General features: G+C 35.0%; 1 protein-coding gene across 1 annotated transcript in view; it reads right to left on the reverse strand.

The window, feature by feature from the left end:
• Nucleotides 1–23708, reverse strand: part of OTOGL (otogelin like) — a gene marked incomplete at its 5' end in the record, with an annotated part of 93788 nt that overhangs the window by 15384 nt on the left and 54696 nt on the right. Inside the window, 18 exon segments of the mRNA XM_084506096.1 lie at nt 803–1015; nt 1510–1695; nt 2032–2173; nt 3926–4140; nt 6462–6651; nt 7313–7405; nt 7527–7550; nt 8631–8773; nt 9660–9837; nt 11109–11280; nt 11282–12020; nt 13692–13961; nt 14905–14984; nt 16211–16328; nt 16975–17253; nt 18822–18989; nt 22763–22789; nt 23315–23471. Coding sequence (XP_084362222.1) covers nt 803–1015; nt 1510–1695; nt 2032–2173; nt 3926–4140; nt 6462–6651; nt 7313–7405; nt 7527–7550; nt 8631–8773; nt 9660–9837; nt 11109–11280; nt 11282–12020; nt 13692–13961; nt 14905–14984; nt 16211–16328; nt 16975–17253; nt 18822–18989; nt 22763–22789; nt 23315–23471 — 3394 coding nt within the window.

Here is a 23708-nt window from a genome sequence, read left to right on the forward strand (position 1 = left end):
ACATACTAACAGCAGTCCAAGGCAGCTTGCAGTGCACTGCACATCGGCACGTAAGCCTCCCGGCTCAACCCAGGGCTGGTATAGCTCTGTTCATGTAGCACTGTGCAAGCACAGTGTACCTAAAGCAGGTACTTACTTTGCCCTGCTTCCTACAAATGGAGCCAGCTAAAGTGTCCCAGTGAAAATGTTCCTTAAACAAATCAACAACACAGTGTTAGTTACAGGTAGCTAAGGAACAAAATCAGCAGATCTGCTAGACCATTTGTTCTCTTTTTCCCTGAAGACGTTATGAAGAAGGAAGTATCTTCTGCTTAACATTTTTAGCAGCAATAACTATATTCATTTTGCTACAAACCAGAGCTGGGTAGAATAAAATCAATGATCATATCATGGAGTAATGTTTTCTTTGAAATGGCATGAGGTCAGAGGATTTAGCACCAAGACACTCATAAGAAATGCAGATAGGCTTGGGTAACTGCCCCAACTACCAAGCTACTTCTTTCATTGAGTATTTGTTAATTTCTTTTGAAATTCTACTGAGGAGCTTAAAAAATCATTTTTTAACAGAAGGTTTGTTTCACTAATGGGTGTGGAATACAAAATAAATAAATACATATTTCAGTGAATCACTTCTTACATAGAAGAGAACTTTGCTTTGCTGACCCAACCAGCCACAATTACCTAAAAATCACTTCTCAAAAATGTCACCTTGAACCCTGCCTAAAAATAAACCTCTGCCAACAAATACCAAGCACTTAACTTACACTTATGTTACTGAATACGTGTGCAGCTGGGTACATACCACAAACTTTCTTGGGACAGCAAGCCCTTTCTTCAATGACATGGATGATAACTTCTCCTTCTCTTTCACAAGCTGGTGGTGGATCATCATTACATTCAGGTTCTACAGCAACAACACTTCCATTTTCTAAGCAGTTGTATATGCAACAACCTCTCATGGACTCATTCCAGATCTCCCCAGCAGAGTGGGGTTGGCCTCTGTTATCTGTACATGCTGAGAGAAAAATATCATATCCCGTTGACAAGAGGAGAGTGCAGATTTCCTGCAAGCAACTATTAGTTTGTCATCTAGGTGGCCATACTGCACAAAATAAGAGTGCTGCAGAACATTACAATGAAGGAGCCCCCCCCCCAAAATGATGACATTAAAAACCCCAAATGAACAAATGATCTGCTAGGGCTGGGAATAATCAGTTGATGCAGGAGAAAGAAGCTGTCCATTCTACTCATTCCTGAGTACTCTAGGAAAGAAAGCCTGGGAACTATGGAAGGAAGAATGATCATCATTTTTCCTGTGCAGGGTGACATCAGCAAGTGGAGTTAAAGTATAGACTGCTATAGCTTGAGATTAAAGATAGGTTCTGCAGAAGGGAACTATACCAGATTCACACCTACTGAGGCCTGAAGTAGAACTTAAACATCTCTTACACTGGTCAGTGGTCAATATTAGCAAGTATTTGCCTAGCTCTTCTGTCTTGCTGTACTTACTACATTTTTCTTCTGGAATACAGAGGTCAGAGTCTGTTCTATGTAGAATAGTTCCATTTTTACACACACAGTCTTCCCTTAAATAGGAGCAGGGAGAATCTTCATACAACCACTTATTCAAGCATGTCTTTGCTTCACAGGGTTGCACACAAGGCTGGTATTCCTTGCCCTCTGGACAACTCAATGCTGCAAGTCATAAAAAGAGGAAACTGAGTGCTGGTATCATTCTTTCAGAATTTCATTAGGTATACAGGTAGTAGGAACAATAAAGTATATCACAGAAAGCGTATATTTATATTGTTAGTGGTTCTTTAAATAAGCTTCTTGTTCAATCAAGATTAAAATTCTTTCATGACACTAACTGGTGGTACATTTCAAGAACTTGGACTGTGGCTTACTAATACTGTGATAAAATGAGACAGCACATCCAATAGCAATAGGAAGAAATTTATTTTTTAACTCATCTAAACACTGCAGCAAGATAAAGTCACATCAGAATATAGAACATTGTTATTTGCTTACAGCAATAATCAGATGTCCTCCATTTAATGCAGATATTGTGCTTGTTGCATAATGCCACATATGCAGAAAGTGCATCACACTCATAATTCCAAAAATGAGTGCTGTTGATCCACATCTTTTCACAAAACTCCTGTGGTGAAACCTAGGAACACATTGTGATTGAGAATTAACAAGTAGAAGAGTTTTCTGTAGTTAAAATTAATCATTAATTACAAGAAATAACAGAGCTGCAGGGGAAATAAAATCACAAGCATTCTCCAAAGTAGAAATTTTTTTTTTTTTTTTTTTTTTTTTTTTTTCCAGAACAATCATTTTGCAAAACTCGAATTGCCAGAAACTTATTCTCATTAGTAGGCATGAGACTGTAATGCTACTTACAAGAACTTTTGCAGTACTGTCTGATCAGCTAAAAATCAACAATCTCAATTAAACATTGCTGCTATATCTTCCATAAATTCCTGCTGAGTACTCCTTTTGTGTGTGTATAGGGCCTGATTGCCTATGATTGTCTAAATGCAGGTTCCAAACTATCTTATTTGCATTGTTTTTCTTTGCCTAAGTTTACAAAAAAGGTGGGAGAAGTCAGAATTTGTTTTATTCTGCCTATCCACTACTGTGCAACAACCCAGCTCTCCTGGTGGTTTCAGCCAATCTTCAAGCTGTTGTTCACTCCTGCCTTATAGTTTGTTACACAGACGATTCTGTTACCTATCCTTCTCCAGTTGCTTCATGTCTGTGAAGCACACAATATGCACCATCCAGTCTCACTATGCTACCATAACGTACATGAAAGAAAACAAACTTTGTAATGGATGAACATGCTATGTCAGATTTTGATATAAGCCAGGAAGATATGCAATTGCATCGCACCTGAGGATATGACAGTTCTCCTGGAAACATATATGGAGTAAATTCTGACTATTCAGATTAAATTATTTCAAAATCAGATATGGTAAAACAATTATGAAAAACCTATTGCTGCCCACTGATGCTATTCTCCCTTCTTGATTCCGCAGTTCATTCCTTGCCATTCAGCGTCTGTGGCAGATAGCTATAAAATCTCTTTAAGCCATGTTTTTAGGAAGACTTCCCTCCATTTTTTCTACCTGGGAAAAATGAGGAGAGGACTTGGAATTGCCTACAATCCCTGTAACAGCATTTGTCTATGATGAAGACCACACAGAGTCATACAAAGCAAATCCAGGTTGGAGAGGCAGAAGAGCTAGAATTGAATCAGGAATCTAGACATGTCCATCTCTGAGAAATATAGGGGCACTTGAATAATTAGTCCTTTTTATATCGAATTATGTGGAGAAAGTCAGTGCTGAGAGAGATGGGCTTTTTCATTTCCCATTGTGGGAAGCAGCTCTGCTGCTCTAGTGGTAGTCTGCATGCTAGAGATACATCTCTGTTTGAAAGCACAGTTTCCAGAAATAAATTATTGTGATTTCTGTAAGAAAAGCTACCAAACTGTCAACACAATAGTAGCAACATTAAAAGCCATTTAACAGGAAATTTCATTAGTCCAATCAGTCTTAGACTACATGAGTTGCTGTTGTATACAGAAGAAGCATGAGGCTTTCATTTGTAGTGACTGTTGTCAAGCTTTTATTAAAAAGCTATCATTCTTCAGTAATATACCTGTGTTGACTAATCAGTAATTTAAGACACGGAGTTAAAGCACAAAGATCCATACAGATGCACTTTTCTTTTTATGTTACATCACCTGAGGAATTATTTACAATAGACAAGATGACAAAAGCATTAGAGCCACCCTGTTACAAACTCATGAAAATAAGCAAAACATAAAAAAACTGCATCTCTCTTACTCTTTTCTTAACAATGCAATTTTCATTTAATTTGCACCTGGAATTTCTTTGAAAATTGTACTCACTTTCTTGTGACAAGGAATGAAAACACTTCTGTTTAACAGTTCTATGCAGTATGTGCAGTTATCTTCAGTACAGTTTCTTACTGGCCTCCTAGTTGTTACATCATGTGATTTCTCAATTGCCCAACTCTTAATGAACATTTCAATTTCTTCCATATTTGTAATTATGGTCCTGTTTTGCATTTTCAGGTCATCAGAAGGGTCTCCATTACACACCCCTGGAGTCAGAGCATCACATTCAAAGTAAAAACAAACAAACAAACAAAAAGGTGTGTTACTTCCTTTGAGAAAGAAAAGTGCACTTGGTAAGATTAACATTGCATCAAGTTCATGTGTGAGACAGACATTTGAATTAATAAATCAGAGCAGCTACATGTTAACTGTAGATCCAACTGTCTAGATATTTTATCATTAGCTTAGCAAGGCAAGCAGATCATATAATACAAGTAATAATGCTTTTCCCAACAAAGAATGAACTTTTAAGAAAAACTGTCACTGAAATATGCTGTTGAGGGGGGGAAAATTCATTGACATGGCACCAAATTCTTTTCTGTTCCACTGAATAGCAATCATCTGCATGGGGGTAAGTGTAAAAGATTTTCAAATTAATTGCACATCGCTGACAATATGACGCTTTATTGAAATTTAATTGGACATTCTAAATGCAAGAAGTTGTGAAAGAAGCCTTTTGATGAACAAATTGCATTCTTAATTGAAAATATTTTTCCTAACCGATTTATTAATACAAAAGCATTCAAAAAAGCACTCCCCAAGCCCCAAACATCCATTGGCTACCTGAATTAGAGTGCAAATAGAGTGTATTTGGTTAGTTAGTTTGGAAATAGTGTATTTAGTTAATTTATCAATGGAAATACGTATCTGCTATGAACATACAAGAAGTCAATAACTTCTTTCTAACACCTTTTTAATTTCCATAATAGTGTTTTAAATCTCAGAGACAGAATACCCAAAGTTTCTGTATCCTTTCTCCACTTTGCTTCTACACGGCTAATCATAGCCCAAGTCTTCATGCTTCCAGCCCTGTATATATATATAGCTTCCAGGGAACCTGGTGGGCTAGGCTGGTGTGATTGGTGTGATAGGCCCTGCTATTCTCTCTGACAGCATGGGGAAATACAGGAGATGGTATGTGCATGATAAGAAGCACTTGATGGTAGCACTGCTTCTTCTTGTCCCAATGCCACCCCACAGTCAGTACTGGCATTAGAATTCTGTAAGATCACCCTATAGATCATCAGCAGCAATACAGATGTAAAAATAAAACCAATTTACCACATAGTCCAACATTTTATTCAGTATGAAGGGGAGAGGACAGAATTCCAGATGGAAACAAACATAAGATAACAGGAAAAAAAAAAGAAACAAACTAACTAACTAACTAACTAACTGAGGCTTCATATTTTTTGCAAAATACCAGGTAGAGCAGCACTGTTAAGTTGAAATTGGATTTTTGTGCATATTCATCTTCCTCCTGTCTTTTCATGACACAAAGAGCAACTATTCTATAATACTTTCTACCTGCAATCTCATCTCATCACAACCTTTCCGGTTTGAATAGAGAAGATACTGGGCATGATACTGGGAAAAGGTGCAGTATCTGCCACAACCAGCATTCCCCTTCCCTCATAAGATGTAGGAGAACTTTCCTTTTGTTCAAGCAGAATACGGAAATTGATTTTAAATACTTAATCTGCTTAGAATGAAAATGTAAACCATACCTGAATTATTTTGTTTGCTTTTAAAACTAAAAGCAGATTGAAATATTTCAAAAAAAAAAAAAAAAATCTGATCAATATGGGATAGATTTCAATAAAATAAATGCACTAGAAAATGAACATTTATGATGCAATTAATGTTACTCTGGAATACCTGCTTACGTTTTTCCATAAAATTCATACTGGCAGAGTTATAAAGATATTATTAGGGAAGCTTGGAACATGCAAAATTTACTGTCATTGTAATTTAAGTCTGAGATACCTCAAACAGCCTTTGACTCTAGATCCAACTGTAACACATCTGGATTTGGATTCACCATCCTTAGAGAACTCAGACCCTTCCCAAGTTACACCTTTTATAAGTGTTTGCATAGCACTAGCTGACACTGCCAGCATCCCATAGTTATCCCTTTCTCCTATAATCATTGAAGCATACTCTCTGTATTTGAACTTCAGCAGTCACTTTTCCATATAAAGTTTTGCCCTTTTCTTTGCTTGGCTTCAATGATATTCTTAGCACAGGAAGAGATGAGTACATTAAAAAAAAAAAAAAAAAAAAAAAGATAGTTAAATACAGTGTATTGATCACTACTTGTTCTGAAAACTGCTGTTATCAATCATTGCTTTCAAACAGTATTATTGATTTATCCCTGTTAATACAAATTCACAAGCCTACCTCAGATATGATTGTCAGTGTAACTACTGTGAGTCACAAGGAAAGCTATAGGGATAACAGATCACAGACACAAAAGGAAGGTGTAAATTGTAAACATGAAAGTAATTAATTGCGACCATAGCCTCACCACAAAGTCCTTCTGTCTTCATTGATGTGTTAGAGTGTAATCCATACTGTATATCTATGATGCCTGTAACATGAGCCCACTTGATGCTAATACCAGCTGGGGTATTAATGACATACATTGCACCAGTATCCTGAATACTCAGTCCTTCTTTTGAAAATGGTAATGATGGAATTACAGAATCCACTACTACCTACAATAAACCAAATACATTTTAGGGACAAAAGCAGTTTGCAAGGATGTGTTTTATATTTATTTGCATCTTAAAGCAAAAGATAATTTTACAGTGTCTGCCACATACAATAGCAGTAGTCACTGTTTATATCACAGTGCTTCCTGTTAGCAACTCTGTAACTGCAGATGAAGTAGGCATGAGAAAAAATAATGACGTGGAAGTCTTTTCTAATTAAGGAAGCAATAAATATTATTTATCCTATATCATCTGGTAAAACAAAAAAACAACAACAACAAAAAGTGATTATTCTGATTATTCAAAGTTATCTGTTCTAATCTGTTATTGTCTAGCAGAAATGACAGCCTAAATACTTATCAAATCTTGCAAAAGTATTCTGTTCTAGGTTTTCTGGAAATATTGTCTCAAATATAAATGCCTTTTGTAGCTTCTTTAAAATCTCAAATCACTTTAAAGTGTTGTATAAAAGGCAAGTGAGGCTTAGTATCAGAAATGTAATTTTTTCTTCTAGCATACCATAAATTACCAGGAACATGAACTGCAGAAGTAATCCTAGTCTTGTACTACATTCACTATAAGCCTGACCTACTGTATTCTATAACAGAATAGCTCTCCAGTTATCGCTTAAATGTACACATATATGTTGGTGATATATACTTACTTTTCTTGCTAAACGATTAATAAGTAATTTAGATCTATGTGTTGTTACATTCAACTTCTTAAAACAGAGCCCTGAAGTGCTTGCAGGGGAAACCTTGAAAGAAAAAAAAAAAAAAAAAAAAAAAGTGATAAAAAAGTTTTAAGGAGTAGAACAACTATTTCAATATATGTAATACCCGTACAATTTATAATTAACAAAGGAAAAAACTACTTACTAGATTTCTTATTGAATTTGCACTCTGAAAAATAAAAAAGTAGATTAGAAGTGCAATGATAATCAGCAGAATTCTTATTTGGCAAGAATAAGTTGAATGTTCTCTTTTTGTTTAAAAGTTCTTCTACAAACAGCTTCCTAATTTAAATCATCCAATATATTCCTTATAAATAATAATAAATAATAAATAATGATAATAAATAATAAAAAATAATACACATTTCCCAGTAATACACTGCACCTTTCAATTAACTAATTTTAGAAACTTTCTTTACTTATTAAAAAGCTAAATAAAAGGGGTTTATATGGCAAATAATACAGAAAAGACAACCCAACAACCTAGACAAGTTGATTAAGAAAAGAATACTTAGGGATATAATGGTCATCCCAATATAATCCCCTGCCTTAACTCTGATAAAACAATTTTACCAAAACGTCTTTCCACACACGATTGCAACTCATGTATACCATAGTTCAGCTGGCTTCCAATGAATCACCTTTAACATTGAGAGCAACTCATTAATAGCCTCATGAATCTCAGCATATGTTATAAAACCCTTTTAGAAAATATTTATTAAATAAATACAACTACAGACTTCTCATTTGCCTATGTAAGCTACAATCACACCTTTAGTCTTCATCCAAGAAACAGTGAAAAGAGTAATTCAAAAGAACACATCTAAAACATTGCAATGCAAAAGAAACATCTGTGCAGACTCTAAGGATGAGACCGACCTGATGAAAAATGGCAGTCCAAAAATGAAATGTCTGGACTCCCTCTGCAGGCAGAGAGGTAGACAATTGCAAAGTATCTCATCATACTAATCCTGAACTTCTACTACCTTCCTTAAATAAAGACAAAAGGTTTCTCCAAGTATTCCAAATATTTCTTCATTTTGACAATACTGTAAAGTATAAATTCAGTTGAATTTATGAAAAATGAATTTGATATTTGAAATGATTTGATATGAAAAAAATTGATATGAAAAAATATGAAAAATGAATTTTTGAAAAATGAAAGTTTTTAGTGATGCATTTTTGCGCTTTTTCATACCTATAACACCAACATTCAAGACAAATTATTGAGGAAAAGCAAGTATCTTACCTGATTAGAAGGACATTTTTCTATATGAGCAACAATAATTTCTCCTGGTAGCTTGACTAGAATATAGGAAGCCATATTACAGAGGGCTATGTTGTTTCCATCAAATGTAATAACACTCAGTTCAGACAGTACAGAACATTGACCTAAAAAAGAACTGTCATTTATTGAGGTTATCACGAAACAGAATACTAGGAATTTCTAAAAACATTATTAGTTTGAGCAGTAGTTGCTTTCATATGAGGTACATTCATGTATATATTGGTGGCATTTTTGTGTAGATAGCATGTCGAGCCACAAGAAGAAGCACCTTGTATTATTCAGTGGACATAGCTTAACCAAGTGCTATATGCCCAGGAAATTTTAAAATGGTAAAAATTTTCACTTACAAGAAGGTTTTACAAGTAAGATTAATGAATCTGTACATTGTTAGATGAAATATATACATTAATGTATACAAATATTTGGCATGCTGATAGCAAGATACACATCCATTCTATCTTGAAATAAATATATAAAAATGTGATCTGTGTTTCAGAAAAGATGCAAGGCTTTTAATATGACTTCTCTTCAACCTTCTGGTTCCCTTGATAGACAGTCTGCTGCCCATTTCTACAGTTTCTAAATATAATTAAGTACTCCTTTTAGAGCTAAGTGAAGTTGGGGGGGGGGGGGGGTCTTTCAGAAAAACAAGAATTTAATTTTTCTTCCCAAAAGTGTAGACATCTCAATGTTTTCTAATGATAGAAATTCTGAAGATTTTCAGTTGAAAATGTTAACATTTGATTTGCAGATCTAATTGCAATGTTTTCAGTTCAACAATCTTTTTGACTGTCCTGAATGATAATTTAAAGATAACAAAGCTTTTAATATATTTCATTGTTTTGCTGATGAGGCCCAAAACAATCTCCTTTAAACTCATTTCAGTGTTCAAATTAATCTTCCCACTGTATTAATCCCTTAATTTATTACTTGAAATTTCCATATTAAGTCTCTGTGTTGTAAGTATATAATAGTAAAATGGTGACTTACAGGGACATTCCCATTCTGGGCAACAACTATCAGTGTTAACTTGAACTGGCATTCCTCGAAAACCACAGTCTGGCTTCTTCACATCCTTAGGACAGTTCCTTGAAAGGTTGTATAACATCCAACCCATATTAACACATATATACTGGCTACATTTGTCGACAGGTTCAAGATATCTTGGCTGTCATATATGGAAAAAACAACCAGAGTCAACTTTACACTCATTGTACTTATGAAGTCCAGGTGATCGCTTGTTTATTGCCCTACTCTGAGACAGAATTAACATATCTATGTGACTCCTCCTATATATTTGACTTTGGGTCTGGAAGCTGGACTAAAATATTCTCTTGTCATGCAACTTTAGATACAGTACAAACACCTGATCTTGCATTTGACTACCATGAGATGCATAGGATATCAGCAAGCTAACCATAGCCTTTAGATCTCTCCCAGGCAACCTGGTCACAGGTTAAAAAAAAAAAAAAAGAGAGAGAGATAATTAAATTAATATTCTGCACTGCTAGTACTAGAAAATAAAAGACCCCTAAGTAACCAGAACACTGGGAACAAAAATGTAGCACTTCCTGGGAGAGAATAAATACATACCCACAAAAAAAAAAAAAAAAAAAAAGGCATTAAAATAAATTACATTAAAATAAGCAGAATTCTGAATATAGTTTGGACAGTTAAATTCTTCAGGCTGACAAGCCAAGGAGGCTTGGGTGAGGCAAAAATGTCCTCCAATTTAAATACTGAGTGTCTAACTTTGCTGTATAGACTTAATTATTGTGCAGTTGTTATTTGCATCAGTTATTTTGGAAAAAATTGCTTATTTGTCACATATGACAGTGATGAATGTCAATTCACCTACACCCCTTCTGTTCCATCTAGTGACAGTGGAATACTCTATATAAACCATTATAATACAAACACATTTAAAAAAATACAGAATCATGCATTCCCATCATTTTATACCCTATCAGAAAGAAAGAAAAGGAAAACAGAAAGGTCCGATTATGCACAAAACTCCCATTTCTATGGACTATGGCTTTTTTCTGCACCTCAGAAATATATTTTGCTGTCTAGAATCAGCATATAGCTTTAGACTTTTTTTTTTCCTGAGCAACATATCGGGGGGGGGGGGGGGGGGGGGGGTTGGTCTATTCTCCCATGTGCCTGTTAGTGTTAGGTCAGAGGTTGGATTCAATGATCTTGAGGTCTCTTCCAACCTAGACAATTCTGTGATTCTTTGATTCTGTGATATCTAAGTTGCAAAATATACCAGGGCAGTAAAAGTGCAGTGATACAACAATCCTCTAAGAATAATTCATTTTTACACAAAAGAAAAAAAAAAAAAAAAAAAAAGATACTTAAAATCTCTGGTATAACATGCTGAATATCAGTATAGATATCCATACATTAACACATCAAGGCAAGTAAAACTTATCATACCACGCATTCAGAAGATGTATACGACAGTGCATGCATCATTGTCCCAGAAGAAGCCTTGTCAGCTATAGCTGTCAATGTTTCTGTGCTTGCCAGAGAAGTTTGTGTTTCCACAGTCTCTGAAGGGGAAGAAAGCACCATTTCACCAATAGAATGGGATAAATCTATTATAGTTCAGTTCTCCAACTCTGGCCTTTGTTAAATTGAAATAAGGTTTACCTGTTTCCTGTGTTACAATTTTAGACCAATCTGATGTTGTTACATCTGGAACTTCAGAGAGATTTTTTGCTAAGGTTATATTTCTTTCTCTTGAAAAGGGTGAACTCTGACCTGCAGGTACTGTCAAATAAGGCAGGGAAGATTTCTCTGTTGTGGTTGACTTTGTCTTGGTTACATTTCTTTGCAAATGTGAAGTCTGGCTGCTTTCTAAAGTATCTGAAGTTCTTTCAAATAAGGTTGCATACTTAAGTTCTGAAGCTGTAAATGACAAACTCTTTGTCTGTGACAATGGGTTTGTAGTACCAGTTGTTTTCATGATTGTCATTTTTGGAGTTTCTGTACTGCTCTCTGAAACGTGAGATGCTGGAGATGTAAATAAAGACTTGCGTGATACATACATAGGTGTTTCTATGGTAGTAGAAACTGAAGATGAAGCCATATGAAACTTCAAATCAGCAACAAAAGAATCAGATGTTTTTGTAGTAATCCTAGGGGCTACAGTAGTGTCAGAAGCAATTAATAAACTGGCTGAAGAACTAGGTGGTATTTTTACAAAAGTATAAGATGCTTTTAGGGATGTAGCATTCACTGTTGTGTTCATTATCATTGGTGTAGTGGATTGAGTGATGATTCCAGCTGACATAACTGATATTCTTCCATCTTCTGCTGAAGAACTTACCGAAGAACTCTGTTTTCCTAGAGAAACAGTAGAGATATGAGTGGTCTTAGGAGGAGGTGAAGATATGGAGACCCTACCAGACTGGCTTTCTAAAGTGACCTTAGGAGTTTTAGGCATTAGTAAAGAGGGCATTATACTGGATGTGTTTAGTGCTGCTGAAAGGCAAGTACAACAGCTAACGTTTAAAGCGAATGTAGGAAAATCTGCAGAAGTTGCAAAGTCTGTAACTGGACCTTTTGAGACTCCTTGTGCATCTAGAGATGAAACTGGTATTTGGGTAGCAGTTATATTTTGTGTTAATGAAGATGTCCTGCTGAATATGGGAATTACTGAAAAACTTGTAGTATGAGATGTCACAGAGGATGGTAGAGATGTTGATAAGATTTTAAGTAGAGATGATGGTATTGTGAAAGAAAGATCTTTAGGAAAGAAAGTGCTTGCACTCTGTGCAACAGGCATGACTTTCATCTCTGTGCGAAGACTTATTAGGTACTCTGTAATTTTTTCAGTGGTAATGTTGCATTTGGAGGTAATACCAATGTCCTAATAGGGAAGACTGTAGAACTAAAGATTTTCTTTGGCTTTTTAGAAATGAATGACAGTGAAAAGGAATCAATGAGCCTTATGTATTTATTTTCTGTTGAGGCTAAGCTTGCTAAAAACATATCAGAGATTGTAGGATTGACTAGTAGAGACTAGAGAAGTGGAAGGTTCTTTATAAATACTTTTTGTGACAACAGTGACATCTCTCATAGCTTTGGGCTTCAGGGAAGTAGTCAGAGAATGCACTGGTATTGAGACTGTGTGTGTTATAGAAGGACTTGAAGAAGTTTTTATAGGGATTTGAGAAGCAACTTGAGGTAAAGATCTCTATGGGCATTTCACTATGGGCAAAGCAGTAGAAATACTGCCTTTCATTAATGGAGATGTCTGCTTAGAAACAGTCACATAAATTTCCACTGAAGATAAAAATGGCTTTGGAGAAAACCTAGCTAAAGAACTTGTATTTAATGGTACCAGAGAAGTTTTAGACAAGGGCTTGGTTGCTTCCAAAGATGAAGCTGTGATTAATTTTCTCAAATCTAGTTGTTTTAGGAATTTGAGAAGCTGCTGAAGTCAATGCAGAAATGGGTGTTGAGTGAACTACAGGTTGGCCAAAACCAGACATAGTTCTAACAAAGTGGATACAGGAGAAGTAGGTGTACTTAATGTCAGCCGTGAACCTAGAAGAAATATGGATCTTGTGAAAGTTGCTCTGCCAGCCAGCAAAGCAGGCAAAGACACTTCAGAAGATACTCCTGTTCCCTTAGAATGACTTACTGAAGGACTCCTACTCCTCACATTCCCTGCTGGCAGCTCAGAAGTGACAGATGATGGTTTGGAAATCAAATTTGTTGAGGTAGAGGGAACAGTTCCTGTCTGGGCGGTTGATGCTTCAAGTGGAAGTGGAACTACCCCCAGTGAATTGTGTATTAAAAATGTAGAACCTGTTGGAAGAGGACTGGCACTGAGTAAGGTTGTTGAAGTTGTTATTGGAATAGGTAAAGTTATAGGTGGGGTAGAACTGACAGTATATGATGTGACTGCTGAAGTTTGAAAAGCAGTTAGAAAATCTGTTGAAGATATGAGTTTGGAAAGGACAGAAGGGCTTGCTGTGCTGTGAGGTACACCAGAAGGCTCCACTGTACTTGATAATGAAAATGTCGAATAGGTGGCTGCATTAGATGCTTCCAGTGAGTAAAAGTCTGTAATGGACTGCGCTGACATATTCATTCCTGCTGACGTTGTGTTTGCCTTCATGGTAATTTCAGTTGTCATATGGGTATGAGTTGACTCAGTCCCTGAAGTAACAAGAATAGGATGTTTCTGAGGAAATGTCGCTCTGGTAGTAATCATGTGAGGGTATAACATTGAAGGTTTTGTTTCAATTGCTGATTCCACAGGTGTCACAGGTATACCTAAAATGAAAATGCACATTTCACTGTCTTTTGTGGGTTATTGGTAAAGCAAGATAGCAACATCTATGTATACTCAAGTCCCTTTTAAATACTAACAAATCAGAGCATAATTTTGCTGAAAAGATAAGTTACCAATGGTTCCAGGTTGCCTGATGGCTTTGAGGAACTCAACTCACTCTCAAGAAGATTCTAATTTTCTTTGCAAATGGAGTAGCCAATTTTTATTATTACTGAAAACCTTGAATTTGCAGAGCAGTTTTGAAGCAACAAGGGAACTCTATGGAAAATTCAGTAAATATAAAATAGTAAAGAAAATTGGCATAAGTAGATTATAGAGTATGTTATCTTCTTTTATATCTTTGGAAGGCGGTGTAATATATGAGATAACTTTGTACTAGCAAATATCAAAATGCAATTAATTTAAATTTGTAAAGGAAAAAATTAAGTATTAAAATGCAATAGTTGTGTTAAAAGAATGCAATATTCCAAAAATAAGCAAATAGTGGTATCTTCACACACCAGAAGTTATTAAATTGATATAAGGAAGCTGTTAGGGATGGTTCACCTACTGAAAAGTCTGAATTTTTCACCGCAGCAATATTTTTTCCATTTGAGATCTTTCATATACATATGACACTCTAGCATTATATAGTCAAATCACGGTTACAGTAAGCCTAAAAACACCAGAAATGTTGAATTTCATGCTATTAGATAAATGAAGGTATTCAATGTAAATACTCATGTGAATGTAGAAGATTTATTTTGGATGACTGGGAATGGAGCCTTGGTCCCAGAGAGAAGCTCTTCAACAGAAAGATATTTTGTTAAAACATTTAATAAAAATAAATAATAATAATAAAATCAAAATACATCTGATTAAATCACTTCTCATTATCTGTAAAACACTTTATAAGATTAGATTAATATCATAAAATATACTTACAATCTTCTGGGTAAACACATTTAAGTGTGACCTCATCAAGGATCATGTTTTTGGGACAGTATGGCAAGCATCCTTCAACCCTTTAAAATATTGTATAGTTACTTCTAAAGCCACAGCAGAAATATAAATCAATTTTTAATTATTTTACTTTGGTAAAATGAAACATTTGAATGTCTTCCACGTCAGAGTTCTGAGAACTTTCCGGTGTAAAGATGAACACAGAATTATGAGTTATATTAAGGTCAATGAGACAGCACAATTCTGTTTCTAAATTGTTAATAATCAATTATTTGCATATACTGATGGATGTGATGGCTTTGGAGCATTCTGCTTCCACAAACAGGTGGAAGTTCAGGTGCCTAAGCTGAACAGATTCCAACAGGACCAAGAACTTAACTTGCAAGAGTGCTGTTTTGCCCAGATATGTTCATTTCAGATATAAAGATATTTAGACTGACTCTATAAAAAGTCTCATTCAAGTCTATATATTATCTTACCTTTTAATTATGGGGGGAATTTTAATAATAAAATTATTTAATAAACAACCAGTCTGCCAATACAGAAAAAATGTAAAAATAGCAAGACAGGAAATTAGTTATATTAGAAATAACCCTAACTACACATTGCATAGGCCCATGGAGATAATCTGAAATTCAAAATATCATTTCTTTTCCACCGGATTTTGTGTCTTGAGTTTTTAGACATATTTTCTTTTGGTTTATTTATAAAAATTCATTTTCCATAGATGCTGGGGAGATCCATGGAAACAGGAAAGCTTGTTACTAAGACTAACAAACTAACACCAGCAGGGTAAAATCCCTCCTGTCATGCCAAAAACCATCTTTTAGTATAAAGTTCCATCCTCTCACAGGAGAGGGCGTCATTCACCCTAACTATTCCTCTAGCTTTTGGTCTCAAACTTTTAACCACCAGAAGGATTAAATCAGTTACAGTATCATGAGACACTAGTTTAGGATTTGAATATATAATATCCATTGAAGGGAACAGAGTTCATTTCATTTAATATATGTCAACCTAGCACTACCAGAAGCTAATCCCCTAGGCTAAATACAAACCCTTTTATTCTTTGTTCCTTATGACAAAAGATCACATGTAAACAAGAATATACAACATGGAAAACAAGTGGCTTGTTGCAAATGTTTTCACACTAATTGTGAGAGTTGCTATTGAAATTTGGATGACTAAAAATTAATGGACATTGCAGCTGAAGTAATTTTCAGAAAACATACTGTATGAACATTAAATGAAAAAATATAGCAGTAATATTGAGCTTAATTTGACTTACGGAGGAAGAAATTTACATGCTATTCCTTCAGGATCACTACATGTTTTAAAACAAGGATTAGCACAAGGTTCATATCTCCATTCACACATCCTTCTATAAGGCACAGAGGCACTGAGTTCTGAGAAAGAAGAAGGTATTATTTATTGGTTTAGTAGTAAAAAAAAAAAAAAAACAAAAAACAACAAAAAAAAACATAAATTTATAGTATTTTTAATATCCTTGGAATTTTCAGAAAAATGTAAAAAAGGAAAACCCGGTATGGAAATATTCAAGAACTTTAACGGGTGAGATTTTGTTCATTTATGTCATTTGAATAAGTATTTTAAATTCAGTCAAGGTAAAAAACACTGAAACAACTACTCATTTTTCACAACATATTCTGTTTAAAAAGATCAGTTAAACATAGTTAAACACAGTGAATGTATTCTTTGTTTCAGATATGATACTGTTACTCCATTTGTTTAAGAAAAAAAAATAAAAGATATCTGTAGCTCAATAACAAGACATTAACATGCACTTTTTGTGACATGCCACATTTATTTTGAAAGAATAAAACAATGACAATATAGTCAAAAGATAAAGTGTCCTTTGTATCTGAAAATAATAATAATAATAATAACATTTGGATGTAGAATGGAAGACAAATACAGAATAGTAATTAAGAATAGGATAAAAATACTTGTTACTATTGCTAATGCATGAGAAATGCTCTGAAGGCAAGCAGAAGAAATCAAACTTATCCCTGCAGGTTATGCAAAATTTACCTTCAATACTAAAGCTACTTAGACGTTTGAATTCTTCCGAGTCATCGTACTTTGCCACTTTAACACCAGATGATGTGAGAATGATGAAAAAGCCTTTTTTACTGTGCAGTTCGAAGGCACTGAGCCCTGGACTCCAGAGGCCATGGTGGTGGAAAAACGTGGCTCGTCTCCGAAAGGAGGCACTTGCCTGCCACTGTTCCAGCCCAATGGTTTCATTAGCATGTATGTACAGAAAGTAGTTTGGCCTTTCAGCAGATTCAAGCGAAACAAGAGAGAGAGCTTCAACAAAATAAATAAATAAATAAATAAAAGTAAATTAATAGCAAACTTTTCATAGAAAACAGTCTGAAAGTGAGATTCAATCTATGTATTGGCTAAGTGGCTCCTTTCAAACACCTGCTTTATAGAAAAATAAATAAATAATCTATGGTATGGAAAAGGTAGAAATGCAGGTCAAAAAGAAACTTCAAGTGATCACATAATGCAGAGCTCACAAAAGAGCTAATCAGAAAAAACTACATTCTGCCTACTACTACCAGCCTTCAAAATAATTCATAAGCAGTCTCAGCTTGGGATATGCTCAAATGGAGATAGTTTTTCCTAAGCTTTGGACATCCAACTGTTCAACTGCAATGAAATTTGTTTAGTAAGTAACATTGCAAATTCTGTAAGACCATGCTTTACTTCATCTTCATGTCAAGCTCTTTTTACATGCAGTCATAGCCAGAAATACAGTAAGAAAACTCATGGGTAAATAAAAGACTTAACCCTCTGTTTTTTCTACTCCTCCTGAAAATGGAATGTGAAGAAAATTCTCTGAGTTTAAGAACTTAGAATAAGGCTGACTTCAGATCTGTTTGTCGCCTTGAATACAATCTAACAATATCTTTAATCTAGATGAGAACTACTTCATCCCTCACAAATATGAAAACTGTGTATTACACAGACATAATGAATATACTTATGTCAAGTACTTATACTTGACACTGGTTGGAAAATTGGACAAGACTGAACTAATTCTTCTATTTTATACACTTTCTGTTTTTAAAATTGTAGCTAAAAACCTACATGGAAAATTGTCCACAGCTTGTGCCTATAGTTTCAAATTTTATAGTAAATACAGCCCTTCTCCATGTTGACTTTTGAGGGTTTAGAATTTTGTCAAAAAATTAAATTCTGTAACTACAGAAAGCAATGAGAAAGTCAGTATTGACTTCAGTGGCACAAACTCAGTGTACATGAAGAAAAGAAAACATATGCAGAAGGCAAAATATTTAAACATCTCTTTTTGGATATATTGGTTGGGTCTGTCTCTGATAAATGAAGAATAGACTTTAGGAATAGCTGTTGACCTAAGAAACTTCCTTCTACATTATATTGAGATACTGTTCACTAATAATGCAGGAGCCAAATTGGTTGTTCTAATTTGCATGCTTTATGGTGCATTAACAGTCACAAAAAAAAAGAATAGAAAAGAAATTATTTTACTGGAGACAAGATTTTCTTCACTGATCTTCAGAATTGTTATTTTTTAGATACATATGCAAATTTTTCTATTTTACAGTTATACAATCTAATGACATTTTTCTCAAGAAGGAATTCTTCACTCATATTTTGCAGCATATCTAAAACAATTTCTGAAAAGTCAGCTTTAGAGCTGGCAGGTATGTTTTTCACTATTTTTTTCCAAAAAGTCAGTATTCGTCCTCAGAAGTCCTCACTTCATTGTTATTACTCTAATAACTAAAAATAACTAGACTATTTTAGGTTTAGAAGGTGCAGCAAAAAACATTCATATAGTTTGAAAAATATGTATTGACATTCACAGTAATGTTGAGAACACTTACATAAATCTTTATCTTTGAAAAGACCTGGAGTTATCATGAAACTGAAAAATACATTTCCATATGCTCCAGTTCTAGGCAGGGGAAATATCCTTCTACTAGATACATTAGCTCCTATAATTATGTCATTTTCTCCAGAACTTGCCAAAATATAGGGTCCTTCACCAAGCCCTAAGGGAAGAAAAATCAAATTTTAAAAGAAAAAACAATCCTACTTGCATAACATACAAAACTTAAGCCTTAGCTGACATAATATAATGCCTTAAATGTTTCACCTTACCTGGAATCAAATATTTTATGAACTACAGCTCAATGCCTCAAGGTATTATGCTGGAGTAGGTCTGTATCTATCTGTTCAAGGTACTCCGTTCCTCTTTGCTTGCTTTCCAGAACAGAATCGATACAAAGTGAGCATAAAGTGTGGGAAGTGATCCTCATAAAATGGCACATGCAAGAAAGCAATCTGGGTTGCCTTTGTGTAGTATTTTGTCTTTCATGTGTCCTTATTTCCATATTTTGTAACATCAACAGAGTAACTTTAATATTATTCCCCAAATAGACACTGAAACTACTCCAATATCTACAAGGCAATTAAAAAAGAAGGCTGTAATTGAACTTTTGGCAGCACCCTTGCTTAAGCAGTTGTCTAGTTCATCTTCTCCCACAGACCACTTGCTTCTGTCCCCCTACAGCCCCATTTATTATGCCATCCTAAGTACTTCATCAGTAAACTAATCCTACTGAAAAATGACCAGCTAAATTTTCCAGTCTGGTTCAGCACATAGTCATCCAAAAGTTCATGCCAATATAGCGGTGACAACAACTTCAGCTGGTACTGCTGCCAAAATGCTGCTGTCCCAACTATGCCCCAGACATCCTATAACATACCCTTAAAGCTATTTCTGCGGGGCTGGAAAGGCTCACGGGGATATACTGAGATATAACAGCATCAGTCTTTGTCACTATACCCCACTGAAAGAACCAAGAGCAGCATACTTCTAAGACCTTGCTTTGTGAGTAATAAACAAGCTTTGTAAATTTTGAGAAAGCTTTTAATCCTTTAATACCAGTGAGAAGACTGAACCCCTATCCTAACCTAGAACATCTGCTCTCTGATATGACTCTTCTAAGAGGGAAGAACTTATCTTAATAATGAGATTTGGCTTTGCTAGAAGTTAAACACCATTTTCTGAAGAGAACTGCAAGAAAATAACCAGTGTTTTTATAATGAAGCTATGCTAGAGTTTGTATACACTGGAAGCTCACAAACTTGCCACAATGTGATCCCTTTTATGGAAGTGGCAAGTCAATTACCGACTCTACCCTAAATCATGGGATGTTCATCCCCATATACTAACAGACATTTTGCCTGTGACTTCAGCAAAAGCAGGACTAAGCTGTTACTGAGAAAGTTTCCACAAATGTTCAACAGTTTGACATCATGCAGAACTAAAAAGAATCAGAGGAAGAGCCATCCCACATACCAGAAGGTGTTTTGATGGCATTCAATGGTCAACACATACTGCCCTTGATTTTCTTACTACTTTTTAAGTAAGACAAAATTCCACATTGCAAGGAATATTGTAGAAAGCTAGGTATACCTAGCAATATCTAAATTCTGCTAAAGTAGAGGGTTGGACTGCTCTACAGCAGAAAAGCATTGTCTACTGTATGATGCTCATTACAGGCTGCAAATTGCTAAAAAGGATGTATTGAAAGTCACATTTGTGTGATTGCAGTTAGCCAATTTTCCCTTCTTTTTTAATATCTCACTTCCTACAAATGCTTGCACAGTATCCAAATCTATGACAGGATGCCACAGGAAGTTTATTGCATGAATACTACTCTCATTCTAAGGCGTTAGTTACTTTACAGTACAGGAGTTAGTTACTTTATGGTAGAGTACTTGTGAGACCAGTGTAGAAAATCATGTATCTTACCAATTTCAAAATGTAATAGGTCTCATTTCTGCATTCTGGAGCACAAGAACAAGCTAACTTCCTTCTAGAGCTTCTCCCTGACTTCAAAAATGTGCTGCATGGCACAGCAATCCACCCACATGCTGAAAATGTTGAGGTTATGAATTGAGACATTAGGAAACACTAAGATTATTTAACACCTTCACCCTTTAAACATAGAAACAAACCAGTTCTAACTACACTTGCCAAGTCAAAGAATCATCCCATCAGTTGGTTCAACCAAGTTCTTGATTGAATTAGTGCAAACTCTTTTATATTACAATATAAGAAGGAAAATCGAAAGAAAACAAGCCAATTTAGAATAAAAGCCAATAGCATAACTTAATAAGTGTGACAAATATTCATAAAATATGAGGGTTTTCTTTTTCTTTTTCTTTTCTTTTCTTTTCTTTTCTTTTCTTTTCTTTTCTTTTCTTTTCTTTTCTTTTCTTTTCTTTTCTTTTTTCTTTTCTTTTTCCCCTAAAAATCCTATCAGATTAATTATGATGATGATGATTAATCTTAACTCAGTATCATCAGAGATGCATTATGTCTACACCATTCCTTTGTGGATAAAAAGACTTAAATTTCACAACACCAAAGGCAATTAGTTCAGTGGGGTGAAAATTCAAATGGTAATAACCATATGTAACATTGTTAGATGCACAACAATGTGTCAATATCTGAATCCCTTAATAATGTGAGATTATCTGTTTTAATTCACACCAGACAATTCCCAAATAATATATCAGATATTGCACAGAAAACAAACAAACAAACAAACAAATGCAGTATTTTTAGATACCTATAGCAGAACTGAATGGAAGAAATACCAAAAAATAACAGGAATGGTGGGTTTCCTTAATCATCAACCAAATCTTTCATGTTTTAACATCCCACGTGCAATATCCAGTTTCCATATATTTTATTTTGTTCTCACAGATATTGTAGCACAACACCAGTAAACAGTGTCAAAAAGTAATTTTGTGCAAATTCATCCTGTGAAACTCAAGAATACAAGGCATGTGTTCAAGTACTTGCCTCCAGTGACACTTTACTGTATCTGCCTAAGCAGAGGAAAACACCTTTGTTACAAATCAGTGGTTATGTTGCAAAATATAGTCAGTATAGTGATATAATGATATTAAATGAGCAAGGAATATGTGGCAAATTACATATTTGTCACCTATCCTATCTAATGGATCTGAAGGTCCAGAGAGCTCAAGTGATTGTGACTATGTAACCCTACCCTAGGGAACAGGGAGCACAGAAATGAGATAACCTCCAACACTGCTGCAGCTTATAGAGACTCTTCCCAGCACAAGCTATAGCTGGTTTTGTTTTCTGTGTGCAGTGTATCATATTTCATCTGAGATTCCAGATGTGTGTTTTTACTTACAAGTAAGTTGTTTCCATGCTCCCACTGTCTCTGGACATACAGCAGAAAGACTCATGGAGACTTGCTTTGCTTACTTGCTGAGCTCACTGAACTCATATACTCAAATCAAGAATCCAAACAAATAAATAAATAAACCAATAGATAAATCATAACAACTAAAGAGATATAAACTAAATCATAACAGCTAAAGAGAGATATTACCATATTAAATGTTTTTTTTTCAGGTTTATTCTGAGTGAACCAATATAAGACAAGTGTGTCTTGTTTTTGTTTGTTTGTTTGTTTTAAAGAGAAACAAAATAATAGGTGGGGAGAAAAGTATTTCAAAATAGCATAGTACAGAAAGAAGGATGATAGTATGTCCAAAACACCTTCCATATTCTAGGGCGGTCAATGTGAGAAATTACTGGTTTTTAATCAATGGCTTGCAACTGAATGCTTTATAAAAACAGATTTGATCAGGGAATACAGATTTGTTTCTAGCATATAGCTAGGTGTTATACTAGCAAACATGAAGCCTAAGTGTTTTGAACAAGGTATATAAAAACCAGGATGAATCAAAGAGAGTAATATTAAGTACTACATACCTTGATTGTAATATTCACAGTCATAAGCTAAAACAAAAAGAAAATAAATTATTACTGTAAAGTAACAATAGAGTTCATGCTTACCTTCATCCTAAAAATGTAAAATTCACTTTTATCAGAGGAAGTTTCATTTTCTGTAATGTATTTCAACTAGTGACTTTATTTCTTCCGGCTTTTATTCAGTGACATAGAGCTATATTTGAATAGCAGACCAGAAGCACTAATTGTTCTATAGCTAAGAACTCTTCTCACTACCAATGAAAAGTAGAACAGATTGAATCTCTTTGCTACCCCACACAGAATCCTGGGCATCCCCCACAATGGTGTGCCTGTGTCTTTCCAACAGCCTCTCAGAAAACCAGTCCTCTTAAGGAAGATGGTATATTCAGGTGTTTAGCAGTTAACACACAGGCTGCTTGAAAAAAAATAAAAAATGTAAAGTATATCTATTATCCACCTGCTTCTGTCAGATTTTTATTTTTGGGAAGAGAAAAGCCAAAGATGTCCCTTTCTCTGAGTGGGCTCTGGTGTGAGGCCAGCCCAGGTACATACCACAGAGAGAGGGAGATCGCCAGTGTATCACTGCTCCCTGCTGGCAGCACTTGTGGGCATAAGCTGCAATACTGGTACACAAACATTCACAGTCCCCGCCAAGATTGCAGTTACAGGTATCCGTATGACAGTTTTTGACAAAGGAAGTCACATCAATCTGGAAAAAAAGAAAGGGGTAGGTGGGGAGAGAGAGCAGGTGACTTTATTGCATGAGCTGTACAAATTCCTGTTGCACAATTTTCAGCAGGAGTGCTACTTCTGGAAGAAGTCTCTGAAGTAATTTACCACGAATATAAGGCATTTTCTAAGGTTTGGATACAATTCTTTATAAAAAGTGCACTGTGAATGACCATTTTGTACCTACCTTACAGATCAAAAGAAAAATTTAACTGGT

The sequence above is a fragment of the Aythya ferina genome (genome assembly GCF_964211825.1).
Source record: "Aythya ferina genome assembly, chromosome: 1".
In the NCBI taxonomy this organism is placed as follows: domain Eukaryota; kingdom Metazoa; phylum Chordata; class Aves; order Anseriformes; family Anatidae; genus Aythya; species Aythya ferina.